The sequence below is a fragment of the Prionailurus viverrinus genome, chromosome C2 (genome assembly GCF_022837055.1).
Source record: "Prionailurus viverrinus isolate Anna chromosome C2, UM_Priviv_1.0, whole genome shotgun sequence".
Classification (NCBI taxonomy): domain Eukaryota; kingdom Metazoa; phylum Chordata; class Mammalia; order Carnivora; family Felidae; genus Prionailurus; species Prionailurus viverrinus.
In genome coordinates, this window is record NC_062569.1 from 60,599,438 (window position 1) to 60,626,552 (window position 27,115).

Genomic DNA, 27,115 nt, shown 5'->3' on the forward strand with positions numbered 1-27,115 from the left:
TTCTGGCAGCAACTTTTGAAGCTACCAGAACTTGTGTGAATTTCAAAAACCCTAACCGAAACAAAACGAAACATAACAAAACGAAACAGTAATTACCAAAGCAAAACACGGATTCCAGGCTCAATTAATGCTATGGCCATCAAATGTATGCTCTTACTGATGACATAATTGCTTAAAATATAATTCAACCATCCAATATTACTTTAAATGCAATCATGTTCTAACCTATAATAGGTTCTAGAGACACAATTATAACTGTTCATTTTTAAAATTCACCAAATTTTACTAATATTGTGTGTAATATAGATCAGCGTTTGACATACAATAAATCGTTTGGAAGAAAAAGCCCTTGAACTTACAATTTCACTGATTTTTATTAGTCTGCCAATCTTGAAATATCAGAAACATTAACAATCAAATCTCCAGCACCGGGACAAGTAATCACTTGGTCACTTTTTTCAGCTGTTTGCTTTACTCTGGGTACCAAATGGAAAACGTAATGAACAAATGATCATTATCATTAGGCACTCTTTGATTATGGGAGTGTGATGACGTGTTGCTGGTCAAGAAAATCCTCTTCCTCCTCCTCCTCCGTGCTGCTTTCAGGAAGTGTCAGCAAAGACTGAATTTCAGTATCTTTTTCAGAAGAGCTGGAAATACATTAAAAGATCAATACACAATATACAGAACCAGGTTTCAACTCTTCATTCATCTTCTGATCAATACTACATGCATTGAAGTCATTGGAGGCAGGCCGATGTGAGGGGGCTGTCTCCGACTGGGGCCATGATTTTCAATGTGCCCAATATACCAAGCCTCCTTTTAATGAGAAATTCTCATCATTCTCCCTCTCCCGAGAAATAAAGCCACAGTGGAACCAAGGGGAGACAATTTTATGCTCTCTGGTTGTGTCTTTCACTGATGATTCAGAAGGCACTTCAGAAACTTGCCGAGCCTCAGGTCATCATTAAGAACATTCATCATTACATTGGCTGTGCAATAGAATCCCAACAAATAGATTGCCAAATAAATCACCTCTTTTGCGTACTGTAAATTAGGACTATGTGGATAGCCAATCAAGATATGCCAAAACCAAATTTAATGGCAGCAATTATTTAGTTATTTTATCTTGTTACATTTTACTGTGGAGAAGAACTGGTAGAAAGTCTAGCATACAGGTGTCAGGTCTAGGGAAGGAAGTAGTGTGGGGGAGCAGAAAGGAGTTTGTGTAATTCAGATTTTTTTTGTCCAAGTTATCTAGAATTTCAGCCCATGCTATGCCACTAAATAATATAAAATACTTCATCCTGTGATAGGTATCTTTTTGGATTCTTTTTTTATGACCCACAGAGGCTAAATCAGCAAGTTCCTAAACTCTGATCTGTGGGTTAGGGCAGATCTGACTGAGATAAAAATTTTCACTGGTCTAGGAAGGGAAAATAAGGACAAGGTAAGGACTTTTTCATGACGTTTTTAATTTTAAAGAACTGCTTTATTCTGTTTGTGCCCCTTATATTTTTAGTATTAAATGTCCTTTCTTTTATGAAATGATGCTGAGAGTATGTGGTAGGTTTAAGTTACTTTGTTTTAAAAGAGCTTTTTAGGGAAAAAAATAGCAACTTTATATTGATCTCTCTTTTTAAAAATGGAAGTGGTGTTAGAAATGCAAAAATCCAAGGGCCACAGCTAAATGATTTTCTCCTTTAGAAAGATGGAATAATAATGGACTCTTGATTCCCTTTTAATGCAATATTAGACTTCAAACCAATCAAAGGAATTTACAGTTCAAGGGACTTTCTATTTTACATTTATCTTAATCCTTCTACAAGGATCCTTCCTCCCTTTTCAAGAAATTCCAGCACGTCAGTAATAGACTGACATGATAAACTACTTTTTTGAAGCATTAGTATAACCTATGTTCTTTACAAATTGATCAACCCTAAATGTTTTTCATGTGAGGAAAGAATGAAATGGCTTAATTTAAAATATGCTATCATTAACAATCTTGACGGAATTTCAAGAAAGAATCTTCTCGACATTCTATTCTAAAAGTTTTATTCACATTGAGTAAGATTCTATTAGTGCAAAGTGTTTGAATTTATTAAGTTAATTAATGCAAGTAAAGCAACTGTTTTTCAATATAAGAAGAAATGCTGAAGGATTATAAAATTCCCAATATCTTTTCGTTTTTCTGACATACATTGTCCAGCAGAGAATTATCTCTTCACATTAAAGCAACAACTTCATAAGCCTTCTACTAAATCCTGATAATACGACGACAAAGGACCCAAACATTTTACAGAGAATGGCCATATAAAGCACCCACGTGAGTGCAATCTTTTTTCATATAGTAAAGATAACTATTTGGGGCTTGTCAAAAATTTCACCATGTATGCTATCATTACATATGAGCTGCCGGCTTAACCTACCTCTGTTCCTCAACTCCACAGAGGCTTCCGGCACTTGAGCTCTTAAGGAAATCTCCGGTAGTCTGACTTATGTCCAGCAAGTGGTTGTTGAAGGCTGGTAACTCTTCTGAGGTTAGACTGTAAAGTTTTTCTGAAGGATCTGAAACATTTTATGTCAGCACATAAATTCAAGACACAAACACAGCATATGGTGCTGAAAGTTTACCCAGCATAAACTATAAGCATTACAAAGAAGGTCAGTACAGATTTTTAATCACCTCAATTTTCTAGTATATGCGGGATGAGCAGAATATGAAGGAGGTTTGCTCTGAGCTTCTAAATTAGGGCATGGGTATCAAGTCACCTTAATCAGATGGATTATGTTTTTGTTTTTGTTTTTTTTGGGGGGGGGGATTGCCCCAATTTGTTTTTAATTTATTGAGATATAATTGACATGTAACATTGTGTAATTTTAAGGTGTACAAGATGTTGATTAGAACATTTATATATTGCAAAATGATTACAACCATAGTGTTAGCTAACACATTTAAGAGCTACTCTCTTAGCAACCTTCAGGTATATAATATTATTAGCTATAATCACCATGCTGCACATTACATTGCAGAATTTGTTCATCTTTTAACCAAAAGTTTACACTGTTTGACCAATATTTCCCCATTTCTTCCACCCCCTAGCCCCTGGTAACCACTATTCTAGTCTCCCTCTCTGTGAGTTTGGATTTTTTAGATTCCATATGTAAGTGATATTATATAGTATTTGTCTTTCTCTGAGTTATTTCAACGAACCTAATTGATTTTTAAATATATACTACACTTAAGAAAGTGTTAAATGTCCTGAGAATTTACAAAATTGCAAAGAAAGTCACAGGTTCCTCTTTTAAGGCTAGAATATCGTGCAAGTCCTCAATTTGCCAGAATGTTAAACACCTTATTGGTTATTTTTGTTTTCTAAGAAATAAAAGCTTTACCCCCATACAGTCTGAGGTGAAGGTTACTTTTGGCAAAGCTACCCTTTCTTTTTCTGCTTCCTTTCTTTTCTGCTACCCTTTCTACTTTCTGCTTTGTTTGGATAGATAATAACCATTTGTATGCGAAAGGGGAGAAGACTTAAATCTTTTACATGAAGCAGGCCTATGGTTTAGCTCATGTAAGGGCAAACAGTGCAAGTTAAATAAGCAAATGCATAAGCAAACATATTTTATATAAACTACCAAAAAGTCAAGTACAAAAATAAGTATGATTGCTGTATTAGAAAGACCATGATGCCTTCTTTTCATCATTGATGAAGTTGGAAGAGCCATCTAACTTTTACCTAAGGTTATGGTGGCATGACTTTTAAAACTGTTAAAATTACCGGGTGCTACTTTTCCCCTTACTCTGATGAAAGTGCAAGCAAATATTCTCCTGATGACAAGGCCCACACTCCAAACTATGTGTAACATTCACCTGGACTGAGAGAATTATTCTATGATTATGATTACGATTATTTCTTGGATAGTATTTACTTGAAGTTTTTGAGCAAGCAGACATTCCCCTGCTGGAAGAAACTTCGATTATTCCTGCTGCAAGACAGTCCCCAATACATTTACAACTGGAAATGTCCTTAAAATTATTTAGCCCAGTGACTTTCAAATTATGATACCTGGAGAAATACAGTCGTCTTGGGGCTGAGGCTCCTGTTCCACAACCCCAAAATCATCAAAATGGCTTTACTCGGTCTGATTTAAATTTGGAGCTCTGTATAAGACTAATTTTGAGAAAAACAAAAAGATTCTTCAGCTAGAATTTTTATTCCCTCCCTAGTTTTTGGAGATTAGGAAACTGAAGGTCCCCGAGACACTGGTTGCTTGTTGGAAGTCACACAACCAGAGAAGAAGAAATGCAACTAGCCCTAAGCTCTTCTAGCTCAGCAACGTCGGAAATCTCTGTATCTCAGAATCTCATTCTTTAGCGTGGACTTCTATTTTCTCTTCTCTTTTTCCACAAGGTAAAAAAGACAGGTATGCAGAGCACCCTCACTTGCCCCAGTGATAGGGACTGTTACCCGTGAGAAAGCAATCAATTCAGGATTTGCAACTGGTGCAACTACAGAACTGAAACCCAATAACGACTCTTAGATCTAAAGACCACCACCAGGAGAGGTATCCGACCTCTGCAGGGCAGTTCAGTCCTGACTGAGCAGAGCTAATTCGGATGGTGTAGATAGAATGGGCCTACTTTTATATAATTGTTCATTCTCAAAATATTTCCAAGTACCATGTGAAGTTAAGAGGGGCAAAGGTGACATCACCTGATTTTCAAGGCAGGGAAAAATAAAACTGCCTAGGAAAACTCTATTGTGGGTTAGTGTTAAATCTAAAAGATCAATTATACAATAACCTAAGATTTTCTAATATAAAACCAGGGAAGACTGGATTGACATTTATAGTGGAAATTCAGCTGTTATAAATTTACTTTATAACTGTCTAGAAAGTGGACTATTGAGGAATGAATTGAAGTTAAGCCTTTTCTATCCCTGGAATAATAGTGTATGTTCTCTGATCATTGAAGAACCTCTTAAATTCGATAATAAAGAATGGCAAAGGGGAAAAAAATGACTAAATATAAAGTTTTAAGGTGTATTTCTAAAACTCAAGTCATTTAAAATATATACGTAAAACTTTATTCTACAGGGAAATGAACATTTAGATGAGTAAAGGAAATGAAGGAAAGAGAAGTGGGAACAAAGAGACAGGATAGAAACTTCAAAGAACAGACACAAAGCAGACAGGTTACGTTCCTATAAGGAACCCAAATCACCACCACCACTACCATCTAAAGGACTATTAGCAGAGATACCAATGACATCCCAGTGTTTAGGAGGCTGTGACAACCAGGACACTTACCCTGTAACCTGTGAGTCCCCTCCCCAAACCTTCAGACTTTTGTTTTTCTCTCTCTCCATCTCTTCCCTTCTGCTATTGTGTCTCGCCTTGTTTATCCCTTCTTACCTTCTTCCTTTTACCTTCTCCCTGCCCACACCCTCTGCCTCTTATGCGGTCACAATACTGATTAGGAGTAAGGATTTCACATTAGTTAAGTGCACTGTGGTAGGGTGGTGAGACAAAGGAATGTGGGGCAGACTTGCCCAGGTTCGTGCCTGGTCTCTTCTGAGCACCCAAGGGAGACCCTGGGTAGTTATTACGTCACCTAGAGCCTCAGTTACTGTATCCACGAAGGGGAGATTAAAAATCATACCTGCTTCGTTTGCCTTCACAGAGTAGTTATAAAGAGCAAATGAAGCAACATTGCATATAAAAACAAGTAGTGACTATTACTCATTGAATGGCTTCATATTCCTTATGTCAGAATTTTAAAAAATATGTTGACTTTCATTTATATGTGGCACTCATTTTTTTTTCCTTGAAATTGAAAGGTGACCCAAAGCAAAAAGATTGCCATTCCAGTCCATCTTAACCTCTCTTTACAAGGGTTACTTACTTAATCTGCTAACTATAAACCCTGATTAGCCCCCATACAGTGTAATATCTTACTTGATGGTCAACTTATGAACAGAGGCTCCAATTATTCACTATCTCACTATTTTTTTCTCCAACAGTATAGCTACATCAGTTAGTATCAGGGAGATTTTTAGTCTTTCTTATTTAAGAAAATTACTTTCCTCTTTTTAATTGCTTGGCTCAGTTAACTACTGTGGACTTATACAAACATAGGATTGCCATGGGAATTTAAGTCTTAAAGTACAAACCCTTAAACCACAAGTCAGAATAAGTTTGAACAAATGAATTATTTTTAACTAATGAAAACATGAATGCCTTAATGTGCATTATTACTGATACTTTCTCATACTGCATATCTTCTGATGTTTCCCAAATTTCTTCAGGCTATGACAATATTCAAAAGTTGACAAAGAGACTTGGCAAGTAAGTTATATGGTTATGTTGAACCTACTAAGGAAGTGATGATAGCTTTATTTACAAAGATATTTGTGGAGGAAATAATTATATGGAATGAGCTAAAACTATCACCTTCACAGTGGCCCAGAAGAAAACATCACTGTGGAATGAAAACAGCTTTTAGATGTTTTTGACTAAAAATTAGACTTATCAAGAGAACCTTACCTATATTGTATGTGGAAAGTACCAACCACTGGTTCCTTAAACAATTTAAGTTTCTTTTTCAGGATTTACTATGTGCTAAGCAATTAACTCTTAAGAGAGAATGTGTGTGTGTGTGTGTGTGTGTGTGTGTGTGTGTGTGTGTGTAGAGAGAGAGAAAGAGAAAGGAATCTTTCATAAATATAATATTTAATATATCATTAAATTCAATCATTGAACAATTTTATGATAGGGCCTATTGTAGCCATCTTTCATACACAGAAACTGATGCAAAGTGAGATTGTGAAAGTCATTTGCCCAATGTCATGAAGCTAGGAAGTAGAGGTTTCAAATTTCAAAACCAGGCTCCTGGACCCAGAGCCTGGCTCAAAACTGCCCGGCTTTCCTGCCCCCATCTCCTGATTCAGCAGGAAGTTGGTCTGCAACCTGTACACCTGTCCTCTACCCCCGCCCGCCCATTTGCCTGCCCTGCCTGCTTCTGAAAGGGCTCTCATATCAGCCACAGCAATCTGAATGGGGAAACATTTCACTGAATATAGTTATTTGCTGTCTTTTCTTCTCCCAGTTGCCTGGCACAGTTGTTTTCCATAGAACTTAGAGGAAATGGATGTATCCTAGAGCTAAGAGAAAACAAGTCACGTCTGCTGCTCACAAAATGTCAGCTTTCACAGGGATGTGAACACATTTACATTTGTATAAGAGTCAAATTGTGTAGCTGTGCGTCTGTGCAACCAAACCTCATACGGAGTTTTTCCAGGCTGCACCATAAGTAGTGAAATGTGGGTGGAATTTTTCTGCCCATTGATGCTAAACACAATACAAAAGCCTTGTACAGAAACCGTGAGTTTTCTGGAATAGCAGCTGATGACACCACAGCATCTATCACCTCACTGACTGTTTTGTTGGGTCTGATGTGCCTTCCTTCCTAAGCTCCAGGTGAATGTCTCCAAAGCTGTGCACTCATCCAAAGCCAATCTTCCCAAACATAAAGAGAGCTGTCCATGGGTCAAGTGTGTGTAAGTGATTTAGTTCTGCTCCTGGACCATCAGAAAAGCCCTGGTGGTTCACAGGCCACGCAGCGTATGCTGCCTTCATATAAGAAAAGTTATGCACTCTTGTGAAAATACTGGCATCAGTGTATGGAAAAATGAGTGGCAGAGGGAAAAAGTGAAGTATGTAAGAACAAAAGTGATAAAGGAAACAGGGAAGCTGGTGGTTAGAAACAAACACAAGAGACTACTGCTTGTTAAGTCTAGTGTTTCATTTGTAAATAATGGAACTCACCAATTTATCAAAATAAGAAACCCTTCATTTTCTGATTAAAAGCTGTATGGTTATCCTTTTAGATCTAGTTCAGGCCTGTCATGCTTGATTTTAGAATTAGTCTTTAACGTGAGAATTACCTCCAAGGAGACTTACATTTGATTTTTAGTATTTTAGAGGAAGGCAAATGGATTTGGTACAGATGGATCACAGACTCTCATCCCCCAACCCATAATGAAATGAATAGGAAAGGCAGAAGAACTAAACTAAAATAAAATCATAAAAGGAATCGGACAAAGAAAGGAATGTAAGTCCACATAATAAATTTCAACAAGGGACAACCAAATAAAGACTCTCTGTGGTGTAGCTGGGTGCCACTGCCGTCCATTCACTTTCTTCCCCAGCCGATACGAACACTAAACTAGTAACAGGAAAAGGAGAGTCATCGAAAGCACTGACAAGTCTCACCAATACCACACCAATTTGGAGAAAAGTAGGTGAAGGGGAAAGAAGAAGAAATAATTTGAAATATTTGTAAAACCCCTAAGTACCCACTGGAAGATCTTAGCAGAGGCAAGAAAATTACAAACCTGCAGGTGTCCCCACAGGGACAGAACACAGCTGAAACCAGGTGCAATGAAATTTAATGTAATCAAGAAGAAGACTAGCGAGCCCAGGCCTTCCAATAAAGGAGGATAAGCTCCCCAGCCCTTCATCGATCCCCCCATGCCTTTGAGCTGGCAAGATACAGAAAACAATGCAATAACCAATCCACAAATAGTAGCTCCAAAGAGAAGACTGGCATACCTTGGTACAGGTGGACAGCATTTTAGGGAAAATGTAATCTCACTATATCAGAAAAGAACATATGAGCAAAGCTGCCCACAATAAGTATGAACGCATAAGATACAAAGAAATGACAGCAACTAGCTATGCAGATGAACAAACTAGAATCCAAGAATCCATGGCATGCAAAGAATGATTAAATAAAAGATCAATCTGGTAGAAAACAGATCAAGACCAAAAGAAAATTCCCCCATGAACCTTTAGCTACAAAGGAAAGAATGAAAATGATACATATTTTTTAAAGTGTAAAACTGGGGCACCTGAGTGGCTCAGGCGGTTAAGCATCCAACTCCTGATTTTGGCTCATGAGTTGGGGCCCTGCACTGAGCTTGTGCTGTCAGTGCAGAGCCTGTTTTGCATTTTCTCTCTCCCTCTCTTTCTGCCCTCCCCCAGCTCATGCTCCCTTTCTCTCAAAAATAAATAAATTTAAGAACAGTGTAAAACTGTTAAGGAGCCAGTCTAACATGGTGGTGTAAGAAGACCCTGAACTCACCTCCTCCCACAGACTCACTGAATCTACAGCTACACAATTCCTCCCAAAGAGCTGAGGGCTGAATGAAGAGCTTTTGCACAATAAATAAGAGGGAGACCACACAGAGAAGGGCAGGAGATAGGGATATAGTCATGAAGGGAACCCCATCCCCAGTGTGGCAACCTGCAGTGGGGAGGAATATCTCCAAGGGATCCATGTACATACTCTCTCACCTTGGGACACATGGAAAAATAGTGGTTTAAAAGGCAATTTGACTGCAAGTGAAAGAAATCTATTTACTAACCTTAGTGCATCTGCTAAATGGTGAGAAACTTCTAGAGATCACTCTGGGGTTGAAAGGACCAGCAAGTGCCATTTTTTTTTAAGTTTATTTATTTTGAGAGAGAGAGAGCACACATATGTGGGAGAAGGAGAGACAGAATCCCAAGGAGGCTCCATGTTGTCAGCGCAGAGCCCAATGCAGAGCTTGAACCCACAAACCATGAGATCTTGACCTGAGCCAAGATCAAGTGTCAGACACTTAACTGACTGAGCCAACCAGGTGCCCTGAAAGTGCCATTTTTTATGTCCCCCCTCCACCTTGATAGCACAGACAAAAGCAAGGTCCAGGTACTATAGTTGGCCTGCTCGAACTGACCCAACAAGCCCGGGCCCCTAGCTTAGAACAGCTGCAGCCATGTCCTCAAGACAACCCCACCGTGGTACACCCTGGGCCAACTCCACTCATGGGTATGGAAGAAATGCACCTCAACATAAGAAACATCGTATATGACAAACCCAAATGTTAATATTATACTCAACCATGAAAAGCTTAAGATCAGAACAAGGATGCCCACTGTTACCACTTTCATTGAGCTTTCATGTTTCATTCAACATATTCAACATTGGAAGTCCTAATCACAGCAAATAGGCAAGAAAAAGAAAAAAAAAAGTCACCCACATTGGAAAGGAAGAAGTAAAATGCTCACTATTTGCAGATGGCATGACACTGAATATAGAAAAACCAGGATTCAACCAAAAAACTCTAAGAACTAATAAATGAATTCAGTAAAGTCACAGGATACAAAATTAATACACAGAAATCAGTTGCATTTCTATACATAGTAAAAAGATATCGAAAAGAGAAATAAAAAATAACCCCCATTTACAATTTCATCAAAAAGAATAAAGTACCTAGAAATAAATTTAAGGAGGTGAAAGACCTGTATTCTGAAAACTGTAGGATACTTATGGAAGAAGACAGCATAAATAAATGGAAAGATACAACATGCTCATGGATTAGAAGAATAAATACTGCTAACATGTCCACTCTACCCAAAGCAATCCAAAGATTCAATGCAATCTCCATAAAAATACCAATGGCATATTTATAAAACTAGAACAAAGAATCCTAAAATTTGTATGGAACCACAAAAGATCCCAGATAGCCAAAGCATCTTGAGAAAAAAGAACAATGCTTCAGGTGTCACTGCAAAGCATGGAAACAATAGATCAATAGAATAGAACAGAAAGCTTAACATATACATGGTTAATTGAACTATGACAAAAAAGACAAGAATATACAATGGGGAAAAGACAGTCTACAATAAATGGTACTGGGCGGACAGCTACGCACAGAAGAATGACACTGCACCACTATCTTATACCACATATAAAAATAGATTAAAAATGGATTAAAGACTTGAATGTAACACCTAAAATCATAAGGCTCATACAAGAAACCATAGGCAGTAAACTCTTTTACACTGGTCTTGGCAATATATTTTTGGACTAGTATCCTCGGGCAAGGGCAAGAAAAGCTAAAATAAACAAATGAGATTATATCAAACTAAATGGCATTTGTACAGCAAAGGAAACCATTAACAAAATGGAAAAGCAACCTACTGAATGGGAGAAGAATATTTGCAAGTCACACAGCCAATAATGGATTAATATTCAAACTACAAAAAGAACTTACACAACTTAGTATCAAAAAAGCAAACAACATGGGTGGCTTAGTCCGTTAATCATCCAGCTCTTAGTTTTGGCTCAGGTCATGATCTCATAGTTCATGGGATGGAGCCCTGCATCAGGCTCTGTGCTGACAGTGTAGAGCCTGCTTGGAATTCTCTGTCTGCCTCTCTCCCTGCTCCTTTCCCACTCTCTTTCTCATAAACAAACAAACAAACAAACAAATATTTTTTAATTAAAAAAAAAAGCAATGCATTTAAAAAATGAGCAGGTCTGAACAGACATTTCTCCAAGAAGACAAACAGAAGGACAACAATCACATGAAACGATATGCTCCATATGACTAACCATCAGGTAAAGGCAAACCAAAACCACAATGATATACCACCCATCAGATTGGTTATTATCAAAAAGACAAAAAAAAATAACAAGTGTTGGTGGGGACACGGAAAAAAGGAAACCCTCGGACACTGTTGGTAAGAATGTAAATTAGAGCAGCTACTATGGAAAACAATACGGAGGTTCCTCAAAAAAAGTAAAAATATAACTACCATACAATCCAGCAATTCCATTTCTGGATATTTACCTGAATAAAATGAAAACACCAGTTCAAAGAGATTATCTGCACCACTATGTTCATTGCACCATTATTTACAATAGCCAGGATATAGAAGCAACCTGAGTGTCCATGAATATATGAATGCATAAAGATGTGAGATACACACACACACACACATACACACACACCAGAATATTACTCAGCCATAAAAAAAGGAATGAAACCTTGCCATTTACAACAACATGGAGGGCAAATACCACATGATTTCACTTATATGTGGAATATAAAAAAACAAAACAAACACATAAAACAAAACAGAAACAGTTTCATAGATATAGGAAACAAACCGTTGGTTACCAGAGAGGAAAGGAGTGGGAGGAGTGAGCTAAACAGGTGAAGGGGATGAAGAGGTACAAACTTCCAGTTATAAAATAAACAAGTCATAGAGATATAATGTACTGCATAGGGGATATAGTCAATAATATTGTAATAACTGTGTGTGGTGACAGATGGTAAGTGAACTTACTATGGGGATTATTTCATAATGTATAAACATACTGAATCACTATTATGTACCGCTGAAACTAAAAGGTTATGGTAAGTCAATCACATTTCAATTAAAAATTAATTAATTAAAAACAGCAAAACTAATCTCAAAGATCAAACGTCATGTCAGATGTTAACAAGAAAAAATTTTTCAATGATCACCTGTTCCTGAGTAGGATCCAATACCAGAAAAAAACAAGCTATAATGAACACCACTGAGACAAGTTTTAAAAATTAGATAGGCACTGTGGACTAGAGTAGAGGATCATACTGTATCAATGTTAAATTTCCTGATTTTTGATCAATGTATTATGATCCTTGAAAGAATGTCCTGTTCGTGGGTAACACACACTGACTGATGTATTTTTTTACACTCAAGTATTTTTTTGATCAAGGCTCATAATGTTTATAACCTCCTCTCAAATGATTCACAAAAAAGTACAGTGTGCATGTGTGTGTGTGTACGTGTATACATATATCCAAATAGCGCAAAAGACAAGTAGTGAACTCGGTAAAGAGTATACAGTAATTCCTTCTACTATTCTCTCTCCTTTTTAAATTTTTTAATATTTATTTTTGAGAGAGAGAGAGAAAGAGAGAGAGAAGACAGAGCATGAGTGGGGGTGGGGAAGTAAGAGAGGGAGACACAGAACGTGAAGCAGGCTCCAGGCTCTGAGCTGTCAGCACAGAGCCTGATGCGGGGCTTGAACTCATGAACCATGAGATCATGACCTCAGCTGAAGTCAGACACTCAACTGACTGAGCCACACAAGTGCCCCTCCTTGTACTATTCTTGCATTCTTGAAAATTTTCCATAAGTTTATAATACATCAAAGTAAAAATTTACAAAAAGAAATCAAAGAATACCTTTAGAAAGCTAATGTATTAAATCAGTCAATAAAGAATGGATTATAACTGTAGCTGAAAATTAAAATCCCAACATAGAAGACAAGCTGAAGGTAAAGTAGTAAATGCAAAGGAAAATAAAATTGGTTAAAAGAGTTGACGAAAATGTAAGTAAATACACTGTACAAAGAAGATCCAACACAGACAAAATAGGTTCGTCAGCAGGATAATCCCATATGGAACAGAAAAGCAATTCAAATATACAACAGCAGAAAATATCTCTGAAAATAAGGAGCAATTTTTCTACAGATAGAAAGAGAGCCCACTGCTTTAAGAAATGCTGAATTATTGATATTGAAACACATTCCTGGTCCCGTTATTGAATTTCAAAGATTAAGAAAAAATTCTTCAAACATCCATTCAGGAAAGAAGCCTGTCACATGCAAGAGAGAGAGTGAGGAAAAAAATAAAGGTGACCTCAAACTACTTCATAACAGAATTCAGACACAGATAACAATGAATCAGCATGTACAAGGTTTACAAGAAAAATGCCCCAACTATATTACCTTCAGTCAATTTGCCGTTTAAATATAAAGGAAGCACTCATTCTCAAACATGAAAGAACTTGAATAATAGAGCTACAATTAAATTCAACCAAACAAAAGTAAATGGAAAAACTGTGCTAAGTACTAACTTGCATCAAAATGAGGCACAGAAGACAGTGGAGAAATGTCTACTAAATGCAGAGGGAAAAAAGTGTGATCCACTAGATTAATCTAGCTAATTTGCCATTCAGCCGTAAAGATGAAACAAATTCTCAAGAATGTCACGATCAAATCTTCTAGAGCTGAATCAAAATAAAAGGCTCAAGGGGTGCCTGGGTGACTCAGTCGGTTAAGTGTCCAACTTCGGCTTTTTAGGTCATGATCTCACAGTTCATGGGTTTGAACCTCCAGTTGGGCTCTGTGCTGACAGAGCGGAGCCTGGAGCCTGCTTCAGATTCTGTGTCTCCCTCTCTCTCTGCCCCTCCCCTGCTCATGCTCGCTCTCTCTCTTTCTCTCTCTCTCTCTCTGAAAAATAAAATAAAACATTAAAAAATATATTTAAAATAAAGGCTCAAAATTGGAAAGCCAAAATAAAAATGCTGGTACTGATCATCTAATCTTTATGAATTTTCACTAAGAAAAAGGAAACAAAAGGAAACCTTAAAAAAATAAAAAATTGTAACTATAATAGCAATATATTCAATAGTATTTATTATCACACGTGGCTAAAAAACACAACAAATAAGTCCTCATCCTTATTATAGGGATTTCATCATTATTGTATAAAACTAAATCATAGATAATTATAAATGGTCTTGATTGCTTACTATTTCTTTTTTGCCTTTTTCTTAATTTTTAAAGGGATATTTACACAAAAGTACAAGACAGACTATATAAAGTTGCCAATATCCCACTGTTTCTTGTCTACAAAAAGCAATTTCATATAGTTAAACTTAATATTTTTGTGATGAAAAAGTACCTGAAATCTATAATTTCCATTAGTTTCATTTCTATTTATCTTTTGTTTAATTGAGTAAATATGTAACCATTTAAAAATACATAGAGCCTACATTTATTTTTTATAAAATGACTACTGTCTTTCCTTCAATCTATTCATCCTTCTAACTATGTATTTTTATATGTATACTCATGACATAAGCAGATGTTTAAAATATTAATATTTGCTCATCAAGTAAGATGGTTGTTTTCATATTAAGGATTTCATATTAAGGATTAAGGATTAAGATGTTGTGAGGATTTTGGCTTCCCTTTTAGTATTTTTTGGTATTTCTTGAATTTTTCAAAGCCAAGATATGTTCTTTTTATGCAAATAGAAAAGTTTTTATTCTGAGGTGAACAGAGGAGGATATCACTAAAAACCAACCAACCAACCAAACAAACAAACAAACACAAAACCAAAAAGCAAGCACATGTGGAAGTTTCTGGCCTGCTTCTTGGATGTGCGGCAGGAACAACTGCATGAACAACTTCCTGATGAAAAGAGGACTGATTCCCCTGGGGTCTGTTACTGAACCAGACCCTTGTATGTTCACGAATATGGTTATGATTTGCTAGACTATAATCACTGAGATTTTAGGAAAGGGCATGCAGAAGTCTAATTTCTCCTCAAACTGGTATGCCAATCAGCAGCACTGGCATCAAATGGGTACTGGTCAGATGTGCAGAATCCTGGGCCCCACCCCAGAATCTGCATTTCAGTGCATTGGCACTGAAGCTTGCCAAATACTGCTTTAAAAGATCTAATAGCTCAATCCTCCAACAAGGGTGTTGGGCAGTAGCTTTAATAAAGCTACAGAGATTAGCCACTCAGCAGGTTTGTAGAAAGAAGAAAAAAATATATTTCGTCCACATGAAGTTCATTATGCCACATTTTTTTTTAAACAGAGACAGAGCACGAGCAGAGGAGGGACAGAGAGAGAGGGAGACACAGAATTTGAAGCAGGCTCCAGGCTCTGAGCTGTCAGCACAGAGCTCAATGCGGGGCTTGAACTCATGAACCACAAAATCGACCTGAGCCGAAGTTGGACACGTAACCAACTGAGCCACCCAGGAGCCCCTCCTTATTCCATTTTAACTGTGTATTATGTAGGCTAAAGGGGCCATCTCTGATGTGGGCATCCACCCATTTGGGAACATTCTCAGGGAGATGTCAGGGGATATCCAAGGAAACAAATACAAAGGTTAACAGTTATATGAGGGAAAAAGGGAAAGCCTTGTTTTCTTGGAGGATGTTATAAAGAATCAAGCAGAAGGCAGAGTTAACATTGTCTACAGTAAGAAAAAATAGCATTACCTGCAAGATTTCCCAGCACATTTAATTCTTTTTCCAAATTGTCTAAGGTTTGCTGATCAGCAGTGTCATCTAAGAAAGGCTCAGTGTGGTCAGTAACATCAATGTATTCAATTTCTGAAATTTCAGAAGCAGCTCTAGATAACGATCGAACAGCTGCACTTCTTGATCGAGGATGGGAGAAGAGGCAACCGGAGCTTTTTTTCACAGAGTTGGAAAGGGGTATATGTGCTGTTGAAGGTCTCTGTGATATCTCCCCTAAAATGAAAAATAAAAAAATTTTGATCAACTGTTTTAAAATTTCTGAATGAATGCTTAAAGATACAAAATACCATCCCTTTGAACCTAGAGCAGTTAATGCCAAGTTACTTTCCCTACATCATAAAGAACACCTTGGGGTTATTTTGCTCTTTTTTTTTTCCTTACACTCAGAAAAAGACAAGTTAATTTTAATATTAACTGAAGCAAAACTTCTGTGAACCAAGTCAATTCCAGAACAATTCAACATCCAATTTTATAATCTACCCGATAGCCATCCAAACTGTGTTGTTTCTTTTTTTCTTTTTTTAAATATGTGCCCTGTTTCTTAAATTCCAGGATTATACCAAACTCTGCCTTTTAAGAGAAAAAAAAACCCATAGAATAGACATGGTACACTTCCTAGTGAACCTAGTGAGTTTTATTTGATGGTGCTTAACATTCTTCTACTAAAACAAATATGGACACAAAATATTAGTATGAAAACGCTTTTAGAAAAATATGGGCTTTAAAGAAATTGAGATCATATTTCTTATTTTCCTAAATATGAGTTCACTCTCTGTTGCTTTATAGGGCAATTAGTAGAAAAGTTCCAGAAACATAGATCTACCTCAGGTAATTACTTTGTTCCACTAAGGCAGTCACAACTTTGTCCTGACCTATTTCAAAGGCTGATTTAGTTGGTTTCTTCAACATGTGTGTTTCTTTCATAGTAGGAAAAAAATCCTTTTAAATCTTACACTAATATAAATTAATTATAGATAGATAATATAGATATAGAGATATCTATAGATACAGATATCTATAGATATCTATACATATAGATAGATACATACAGATATATATAAATATAGATATAAATAGATATAAATATAAATAGCATATATATATATAGGCACATATCTATATCTATGTATAGACACATAGATGTAGATAGATATAGATATCTTTTGGTACTGCTCACAAGATTCTTTAATGAAGGCCAAGGGAATATTCAAAGTACAAATTTAGAAACTCATAGTGCAGGTGTATTTTTATACGTAATGAATCACTATTTAGATTTAAATAAATATATTTATGTTAAATACAAATACTTTATAAGATAACCTTGTATTCCCTTAATACAAATTGGTTTTGGGTAAAAATTGGGTTCTTTAAAGAAGTGCTATTATCATTATCATGAAAATCATGATTTGACTGAACATATGCCATTATAACATTATGTCCACTCCAGTCAAAGGAAAATGTAAGATTCAGAAGAGTAACTACAGGTAGTTGCCATGTATTAAACATTTACTGACTACTGAGTTTGTCTTTTTCTTAAACTTAAAAATCTACTTGGAATGTAGCTAGTACCCTAAGAAGCATCCTAATGCAGTATGTAATTATATAAGCAATTAAAACTGACTAAGGTAAGTCCCAAAGGGCACCAATTTTAATGAACATTTCAGAAATCAATTTTGAAAACATTTTTTGTTGGAATGAAATTATGCATAAATTAAAATAAGATTCTGACCTTTTTGTGTCTATGCACACAGAGACAATTCTGAAGAAAATGTATTGACGAAAGTGTGTTTATGTTTTAAGACAAATAAATGGAAACATCCCTGTGGGTTACTTTAATGACTAGAATTTGGAAATAATTTCCTCTATTACCTATAATCCATAAAAGTACATAATACATAAAGTACACAAATACATAACAATACATAATACAAAAAAAAAAAGCAAACTTGCCATTCCTATATAAGAAAGCAGTAGTAAGAATGACAATCATGGAAGCACAGGCCAATGAGCATAAAGTAATTCAACTGTACGCACTGAAACTTCTACATCTATGGAGAAACTCCACCTTCCTATCTATATTGTGCTGTGTCCCAGTCAAGTAAAATTCAGAGGAATGAAGAATTCTGATTAAAATAAAACAAAGAGGGTTGCCTGGGTAGCTCAGTTGTTTAAGCATCCAACTTCAGCTCAGGTCATGATCTCACGGGTTTGTGAGTTGGAGCTCTGTGTGAGGCTCTATGCTGACAACTCAGAGCCTGGAGCCTGCTTCAGATTCTGTGTCTCGTCTCCCTCTCTCTGCCCCTCCCTCACTTGCACTGTGTGTGTGTGTGTGTGTGTGTGTGTGTGTCTCAAAAATAAATAAACATTAAAAATTAAATAAAATAAATGGAAGATGTTACGAGGAAGAACTGGACTTCTGCCAACACAGGTAAATGTGAGTTGAAAAAATTTAACATAATGTAGATGCCCTTCAGAAAATTCAGAAGAACACAAACATTTGCCAAACTCTTGTAACAACATCTGGTTGCCACAGTATTAGAAGTTAATTGATGCCAACTGAGAAAAAAAAAAGTACACTGGGAGTGGGTCAGATTTATGCTTAGCACGCAACAAACAGACAATTTTTTCCTATGGGAAATATGTTTAAAGTGTATTTTAAAGTACCTGAAACACAGTGACAGAGGAAGCTTCAATCTGATCCTTAATTTTATTCCTTTTTTGTTGTTGTTTATTTAGTGAGTACATCATTCTTTCCACAAGCTTATTAACATACAAGCTTATTAATGTTATTGCCAGGGTTAAGATTTGAAACACCGTTAAGACTGGCACTAATGATGGGGTGACCAGGAGGTTCAGTCACTTAAGCGTCCAACTCTTGGTTTCAACTCAGGTAATGATTTCACACTTTGTGAGGTCAACCCCTGCGCCAGGCTCCGCACTGACAGCGCAGAGCCTGCTTGGGATTCTCCCTCTCCCTCTCTCTTTGCCCCTCCCTCACTTGCTCTCTCTGTGTGTCTCTCTCTCAAAATAAACAAATAAACTTAAAAAGAAAAAAGACTGGCACCAATGAAAAATGCCAGGATTGAAAGGATCATTCCATGATTTCTTTTAAAGTCTAGTTTGTAGATTACACACATCAGAAACTCCTTTTTGAAGCAACTTGTGCCATTACTGGCAGTGTAATCTTAGGAAACTAGAAATTACCACTGACCACAGTTATACTCTAAAAATAACTAGAGAAATTGTCCTTGGTATTAGCGAAAGAATATACACGCTGTATGACCACTAATGAGACCAGGCCAAATACTGGAAAGATAAAAGAGAGGGATGCTTTGTGCTCTGTCAAAGGGCATAAGAATGCTGACACGGGTATGAAAGCATGCATCACTCACTGAAAAGTATTTAACCAATAATTGTCATTGTTATTCTAAATTAAAACATTAGAACTGGATGAAACATAAGTAGAGCAACACGATTTCTGTATAGTGTTTCAATTACAAATAACATCTGAGCAAAGAGCTACTATTTTATTCCCGAATAAAGTGTGCAAAACATCATTGTCTTTGGATATTCTTGTTCCACTGTGTAAATTACTAAGAATTTATACATAAAATACAAAAATGTATTTTCTACGAGTTCTCACACCTATACGTACATTTTATTTAGCAGCATGGGTTCATGGAAAGAAGGCTAAAGTGGGAAGCACTTGTCTAATCTCACTCAATTAGAAATCACCTTGTGACCTGAGATATGCAAATGCATTTTTCACCTGAAAATTTAGGAATTGGACAGAATGATGTCCTAAATCCCCTCTGACTCTGAGAACCTATGAATTAATACCTAATCTAATTAAATTACAAAATCTTTTGTCAAATCCTAAAACTGCCAGGCACTGTGTCAGGATCAGAGGACTCAAAATTGAAGGAGACACTGCTCCTACCCTCCAGTTGTACTCCAGACTAACACATAGTCGTGCTACGCTGCTTCGTTCATGCAGACACACTTCCTGAGTGCTGACAAAATGCCAGGGTGTGTTCTACCGCTGAGGATACACCAATGAAAAGGACAGGGTAGGTCCTTGCTTTCTTTCCAACCAAACAGAGGATGAGCAGAAAATTAACAAGTAAAATGATTTCACCTAGTAACAGGTTCTATGAGAAGGACAAAAGAAGGCAAACGTGATTGGGGGTCTCAAGAGACTAGGTAAAGGGGGGTTCAGAAGGCCTCTCTAAGGAGGCAGCATCTGGGCTGAGAAGGAAAAATGAGAAAGAATCAGTCATATGAAAAAGGGGGTGAAGTTAGAGAAAGTGGCTGCGGACCATCCCAGGTTAGATGGGAGAGCAAATTTCGAAGCTAACAAGCAAGAGAGAGTGTGGCCTGTGTGAGAACAAAAAGAGAGCCAGCGTAGCTGCATTGTGGGAGAAGACGTGGTTAGGGGAGACAGGCAGGACCAACTCAGTGCTGCCGTGTGATGTCTGGTAAGAAACAATTTTGTCCTGCTGTCTATGAAACTATAAGACGCTTTCAAGCAGGAGATTGACAAGATGCAATTTATGATGTAAGTTTACAGAAAATGTGATCAGCTCCCTCTAAACTATAAACAATTTTATGACTATAAACAATTCACCCACTGACTATAAACAGTAGAATTTGATGGAAATTAATTATGGAAACTTGTTTTCAGGAAAGGCAAAAAGTTAAACTGAGAGACAAATGAGGGATGATGGACAACTGGCTTGGGCTCATCTTGGGCAACAGCGGTACAAGCGGTGAGATTCAGGATCAGTATTAGAGCTGAAATCAGCAGGCTCTAGGGATGAAGAGGCTGTGGTGGGCAGACGGAGGCAAGATGGCTCCTGACCTGGACACTTCCTGATGCTTATATGGTTGTGCGGAGACAAGTAGATGGGGTGGGGGAGGAGGAGGTCTGGGCAGGGGCGGGGGATGATCAGTGGGCTTGCTGCTAAACACCGCTGTATTTCACAGCTATCAGAGTTTTACGTTCACAAACTTAAAAATCTTACAGAAGAATTCCTTTATACGTTGGCATCAGTTTAGAAAATATGATTTTGGTAACTCATAGCATAGCCAAGAAATTTTTAGTTTTATTTCAGCCTACTGCTTCTGTTCAGAAAGTCATTTCCCTCTGCCCCTAACTGGTAAATCTTATTCATTTTTTAAGATTCAGCTGAAATGTCACCTAGTCCCTAACCCTTTGGTGATCTACCCTTTTCAACGGCAAAGCAATTACTTTACCATCTCTATTCCTAAAAGGCTGCACATGTACTACCTCTATCATAACTGATCACATATGCTATTATTAATCGCCTGTTGGTCTCCAAAAGTATGTTACCCGCAGTCCTTTTATAAGATGTGTACTTTATATGCGGTCATTTATGTGTTTACGTTTCTGTATAGCAGTTTTCCCTCAGTATGGTTTTTGGACTGTGTACATCAGCATAACATGGAATTGTTGATAAAATAAGTGCAAATTCCTAGACCTTATCTCAGCTTTAATAAATCAGAATCTTAAGAATGAGGTCGAGGGGCCCCTGGGCGGCCCAATCGGTTAGGCGTCCGACTTTGGCTCAAGTCATGCTCTGTCTCATGGTTCATGGGTTCAAGCTCCGTATCTGGCTCTGTGCTGACAGAGCCTGGAGCCTGCTTTGGATTCTGTGTCTTCCTCTCTCTCTGCCCATCCTCGTCTTGTGCTCTGTCTCTCAAAAATAAATGTTAAAAGAATTAAAAAAAAATGAGGTCAAGACATCCATATTACAAGAGGTTTCCCAGGTGATCATGTTCAAACTAACATTTGAGAACCTCTGCACTAGACTCTAAGCTCTTGGACTGCAGGGACCAGGGTATATTTTGTATCACCAGTATCTGGCAGTGTCTGGCCTAAAGTAAGTACTCCTGCAAATGTTTTTGATAGTAAATTATTGATTTCAACAGATCACTCCAAATTGATACTTAAAGGCATTTGGCTACTTATTTACAAAGATTTGTCTTGGTAACAAATTCCTCATAGCATGCATGTGAATTTGTTAAAACAGTTCCTTTGACTGGCTCAGAAAGAAGCAACTAGAATTTTTGAAGCTGCTCAAGGCTTTGATGTGAGAATAGGTACCTAATTACAGAGCCAGAAAAAACATTTATCATAAATGGATGGTTTTTCCAAAAAAAAAAACCCCAAAACAACTTTTAAATCTGACAGATTCTCAACATAAGTGCATATGAAAAGGATCTAAGCTAGCCAAGGAGTTTTAGTCATAGGATTTAGGGCAAGAGAGGCATATCGATTTTGCATTTTTGGACAAATCACGTGTAATTAAATTTCTGGCTCGAAGATGGCCTCAAACGAAGGTAAATAACCCATTTTGTTCCTCCCAAACCTGTGAGCCCCCAAAAATGAGGAAACATGACTCATGCAACTCTTTTCCCTCGGGGCCCAGCTTTCATGCCAACATACTCAACACATGTCTATAGAAAGTGTCTTAATTCATCAGTCATCGACAGCAACTGCACATGACATTCAGCCTAAAGCAAACTTATTGCAGCAGGTATTACTGGATGCCAATAATGAGCTAATAAAACTACTGATTTTAATGATGTCAAAATTCTCTGCATACACGCCCTAGGAAAATATTACCATGAGACTCAACACATCAAAAGAGTTATCCTATAGACAATCTTGCAGTTATTTTGGTTAGAGAATGGAGTTGAACTGAAATCAAGATTCCAGGGTTAACACATTCAGCGCTAGGTTTAGAACACAGGTATCTTAACCACAGCTACAAGCAGCAATCTTAACTTAAACCATTCCTTTCACAAATGGCTGTGTCCGATCATAGTATGAACTAAGTGGGGTGCCTGCGTGGCTCAGACAGTTAAGCATCCGACTCTTGGTTTTGGCTCAGGTCATGATCTCATGACTCACGAGTTCGAGCCCCACACCAGGCTCTGCACAACCTGTGAAAAGTCTGCCTGGAATTATGTCTCCCTCGCTCTCTGTACCATCCCTGCTTGTGCTCTGTCTCTCTGTCTCAAAAAGAAATACATGTTTAAAAATAACAATAATAATATGAACCAAGTGAATGATATGCAAAATCTAGTATAAATACAGTTTCCTGAGAGTGTAACAAAACCAAGTAGGTATTTTACAAGGATTGCTCAAAATACACAACATACCCTGAGCTACACTTAAAAAAAATATTATTCACTAATACATTGTTACAAAAATAACTAAAGTTAACTCATGTCTTTGAGAAGAATCAGGACCACTCTTGGTTTTTTGGTTTTGGAGACAAAATGTAAGACAGCCACTTAAAATGAATAAGTTTACATTATGAAACTGCAAAGACGAATTTTCAGGTACCTAGTAAAGTGCTGAGACAAACTAAAAACAAAAACAAAAACAAAAACAGGGAGTCATCAATATGGTGCTGTGGCCTTCAGGCTGTCCTTACCCCTCTTTCGCTGTGTTCTGCTCGTGGACAGGTTCTGGGCAGTCTGCACAACACCCAAGACAACTGCGTGATCAGCCGAGGCACTTATGCTGTGGCCTGGCATCCACTCTCGGTCTCCTGATATGGGAAAATGGTAAACTAATTTCAATATTGAAAAGGAGGAAAATTCATGTTATTGCTTTATTTTATTTATTGTCTTCCTGGATAATATTTAGCTAAGCAAGGACCATTCATAACAGTGAGGTATATATTATAAGAGACAGAATCTCATAATGATACAATAAACAACATTAGATTTGCATAGCTTAACAAAAAGAAGCAAACTCTAAATTGCAAACATATTAGACACACACACACACACACACGCACGCACACACACACACACACACACACACACACACACACACGTTTGAATAGAAACAAATATTTTTTCCAGTATGTAACAAGATAAAGCATAACAGTTTCTACATGAATAAATACATTTGAATTCTTAGGAAACCTAAGAATATTGGTAACTTTCAGAAGGAAACTACAGATATGTCTCAGAAATCTCACAGAATCTGAGATTTGGAGATTTGCTTTTAAGACGGTATTTAGGAATCAACATACAATACTTAACAGTTAATGAAGTGATTCAAAGAATTTCTCTTTCACTATTTAGTAAGGGCTACATTCTAAATTCTAAAAATAATCTTTCCTCAACCTCATTATAGTTATGTCCTCTCACATTCTGATAATGGCCTCAAACACAAATATGCAGCAACTCACACAGGGTTAATAATTTCAACTGGAGAAGAAAATGACTTTATTCATTGAACAGAATTACCCAGTATTTCCCAAAATGAGGATGAACTGTTTTAAAAAAAAGTGTCATAAAACCGTTAGGTTGGTCCACAGGCCATCTGATTTTGTGTCTGAATTTACCTGCAGTTGTAATCCTAGTACTGGAATAGCTGCATTCTAAGCTATGAGAAGGAAGTAAGTTGAGTCTCTCATTTTTATCAAAAACAAAGAATCTTTCAAGTCCTTGATATTGTTCAGTTATAGGCTTACTTCTGAGGGCTATTTCTCGTAACAACTAGGAAACAAAATATTCAACAAAATTAAGTTTGCTTTATCTCATCAGCACAAAGCAGCACATTCATTCATTGAGCACCTACTTCATTCTTGGCACAGATTCCATCCCCATCAAATTTAGGGTCTAGTAGTGAAGACATAGACAATAACACAACATTTATATATAGTAAAAGTTGTGAAAAACATCTAAACGACGACATAGTAATTATCTGAAAGTTCCATTGATCCAAGGAAGACAGAAGTTCACAAAACAAAATAAAGGGTTTTTTTCCTCCTTTCTTATATTTTCTTCCCTTAGTGTCCTCATGTATAAGTTACTCTGGAAAACAGAATGTCCCCTATATGCTGTGCTTTTGCATTAGTATCTTTGCGTGTACAGAAACTAATTTCGAAGATGAAAGCAGAATACTGAGGAAATAAATCTGGTCATAGACAAAATCTAAGTTAACAAAATACTTATTGTGAAGCAAATATGCATGTAGGAAACTGAGGTAAGAGCGAGCAAAGTAACTTGAGAAGTTTATACAGCTAGAAATTAGCAGAATTAGGTTCTGGCTGATTTGAAGCCTGGGATTATTCCCCCACCCTATGAATTCATTTTACGACATGCTTTCATTCTAGGAAAGAATATTAATGGGACTAAAACATACATGAGTCTAGTTAAGAAACAGATTAGAGATTCAGAAGTGAGACTCTAGATGGGCTTAAAATATAATCAGAGTGCTCTCAGTATTTAACAACTCCCTAAAGGATGTAATTAATGCCCAAGCACAGCCTGTTTGAAGGGAGTAAACAACACAAAATGTATTACAACGTTATCCAAATTTATAAGTCGTATAAATGACAAAATATTACAAAACAAAGATAGTGACCGATGAAGCATCTCCTTCAAAGACAAGTCCAAGTTGGCTCTGCTCATGACATCTTCCCTGGCCCTCCCAGACACTGATTACCAGTTTACAGCACCCTTCAGCTTTAGTGCAGCTCTTAATTGGATTAGACAACTGCCACTCTGGAACCGTTTTTTTTGAAGCACCAGTTACCAGATAAGAACAAAGAAAGGGGGGTTGCTTGCTTGTTTCCCAAACTCAGAGAGTTAACTACTGGTGGTTTCCAAGTCAGAACCAAGAGCTCCCAACTAGACCTTGTTCTTCCTGGCACCCTATCCTACCTACCCCACTGCTGCTGCCCTACAACTTGGTACTTCATTCCACAGATTCCACCTTTATGAAGGACTCAATATCTGAAAACTGAAGTGCAGATTCAACTATCTTGCACCCAAGTGGAAGTCAAGAAATTCTACTGCTAAAAACTCTTTCTCACTCTTAAGTTTTTGACTCCAGCAAAAAAATTTTAAAGTAGTCTCTTTAAGTAGCTTAAGGAATGGTTTCTAATAGAGCAGGAAGAAAAATTAAAACAGTTCGTGTCTAGTCATCAGGGATGAAAATAAAGTTGATTCTACCACTGTGTATAAGGCACCATTCTCTATGACATGATCATTTACCAGTTGTTTTTTTTTTTACCAATGTAGTATAAGGGATAAAAATATGAGTAGTAGCTTTTTAACATTTCAATTTTAATTATGAAATACTTTAAATATCTAGATATGTAATTGAACATGACTTGATCACACAGTTTAATATCAGTAATTTAAAATTTTGCTTTAGCTATCCATACCAAAAAAATCAGTCTTTAGAGTTAATTGTATTATTGCATTGAAGTGGACATACTCTATTCCAATGCATGTTTTTGACTATTATTATGTCTGAATGTATCCATAAAAAATTACATTTATATTCAATGTTTCAAAAAATATTGACTTAACTCTGGGTGTCCTTTTATATTTAAATTTTAATCTCATATTTTTGAGATGTATCCATGTAAATAAAAACAGTTCTATTTCATTCATTTTAACTGCTAGATTGCTTTCCATTACACAAATTACCACAGATTACGTATCTGTGAGTTTGGACCAAATGCCTTTTATTAGGTTACAGAAGACAAGGTCTCCCCCTGGGGCAAAGATCAGGCAGGCTTGCACCCAGTATACAAGAACTGGGGTCCATATGCTCAGGATTCCTCTCCCATAGCATAGGACACTGCACATGCGGTGGACATCAGAAAATTAGAGTTCTGTTGCAGAAATTCACTCTATGATTGTTTTTCCTCATTGTGGGAGGTGGAAGAAACGCTCATCTGTGATGAGGCTTTACTTTTGAGAATCTATTATTGGCTAAATTGTGGGAATGTCTTCTAGAAGGGAATGGATTTCTTTTGGCAGACATATGAGGGCATCAATAGACACGGATTAAAATTAATGTTAATTTGTTGACTTGGGGCTTCTAAGTAAGAGATGTATACTTAAACTGTAAACCTACACTCAAAGAAAGCCCAAGATATCCGTTTTTCAGGGAAGATATTTCTGGACCTGGCCCAGATCCTCTGCAGAAATCAGTTGCCCTTCATCTTGCTGCATCTGTGAGTACACCTCCCAGGGTAGTCCTTCAGTGACTGAGGAGACTTCTAGGGATTACAAGTTTTTGCAAAGATCTCAGCCCAGTTTTGCACTTCAGCAGGGAAGAAGGCCCATCACAAAGTGGGCACAAAAATCCAATCCCCCCA

The 27,115-nt window shown here is 37.1% G+C and overlaps 1 protein-coding gene across 4 annotated transcripts in view; it reads right to left on the minus strand.

Annotated features, from left to right (window-relative positions):
* Window positions 1–361: 361 nt before the first annotated feature.
* Window positions 362–27,115, minus strand: part of ZBBX (zinc finger B-box domain containing) — a 116,520-nt gene continuing 89,766 nt past the window's right edge. For all 4 annotated transcript variants that reach the window (XM_047873959.1, XM_047873962.1, XM_047873960.1 and 1 more), the window contains 5 exons: window positions 24,341–24,494; window positions 23,417–23,533; window positions 15,909–16,163; window positions 2,430–2,568; window positions 362–650 (listed from right to left, as the gene is read on the minus strand). In XM_047873959.1, the coding sequence (XP_047729915.1) occupies window positions 536–650; window positions 2,430–2,568; window positions 15,909–16,163; window positions 23,417–23,533; window positions 24,341–24,494 (780 nt within the window). In that variant the 3' untranslated portion in view covers window positions 362–535. The remainder of the gene's footprint in view (window positions 651–2,429; window positions 2,569–15,908; window positions 16,164–23,416; window positions 23,534–24,340; window positions 24,495–27,115) is intronic.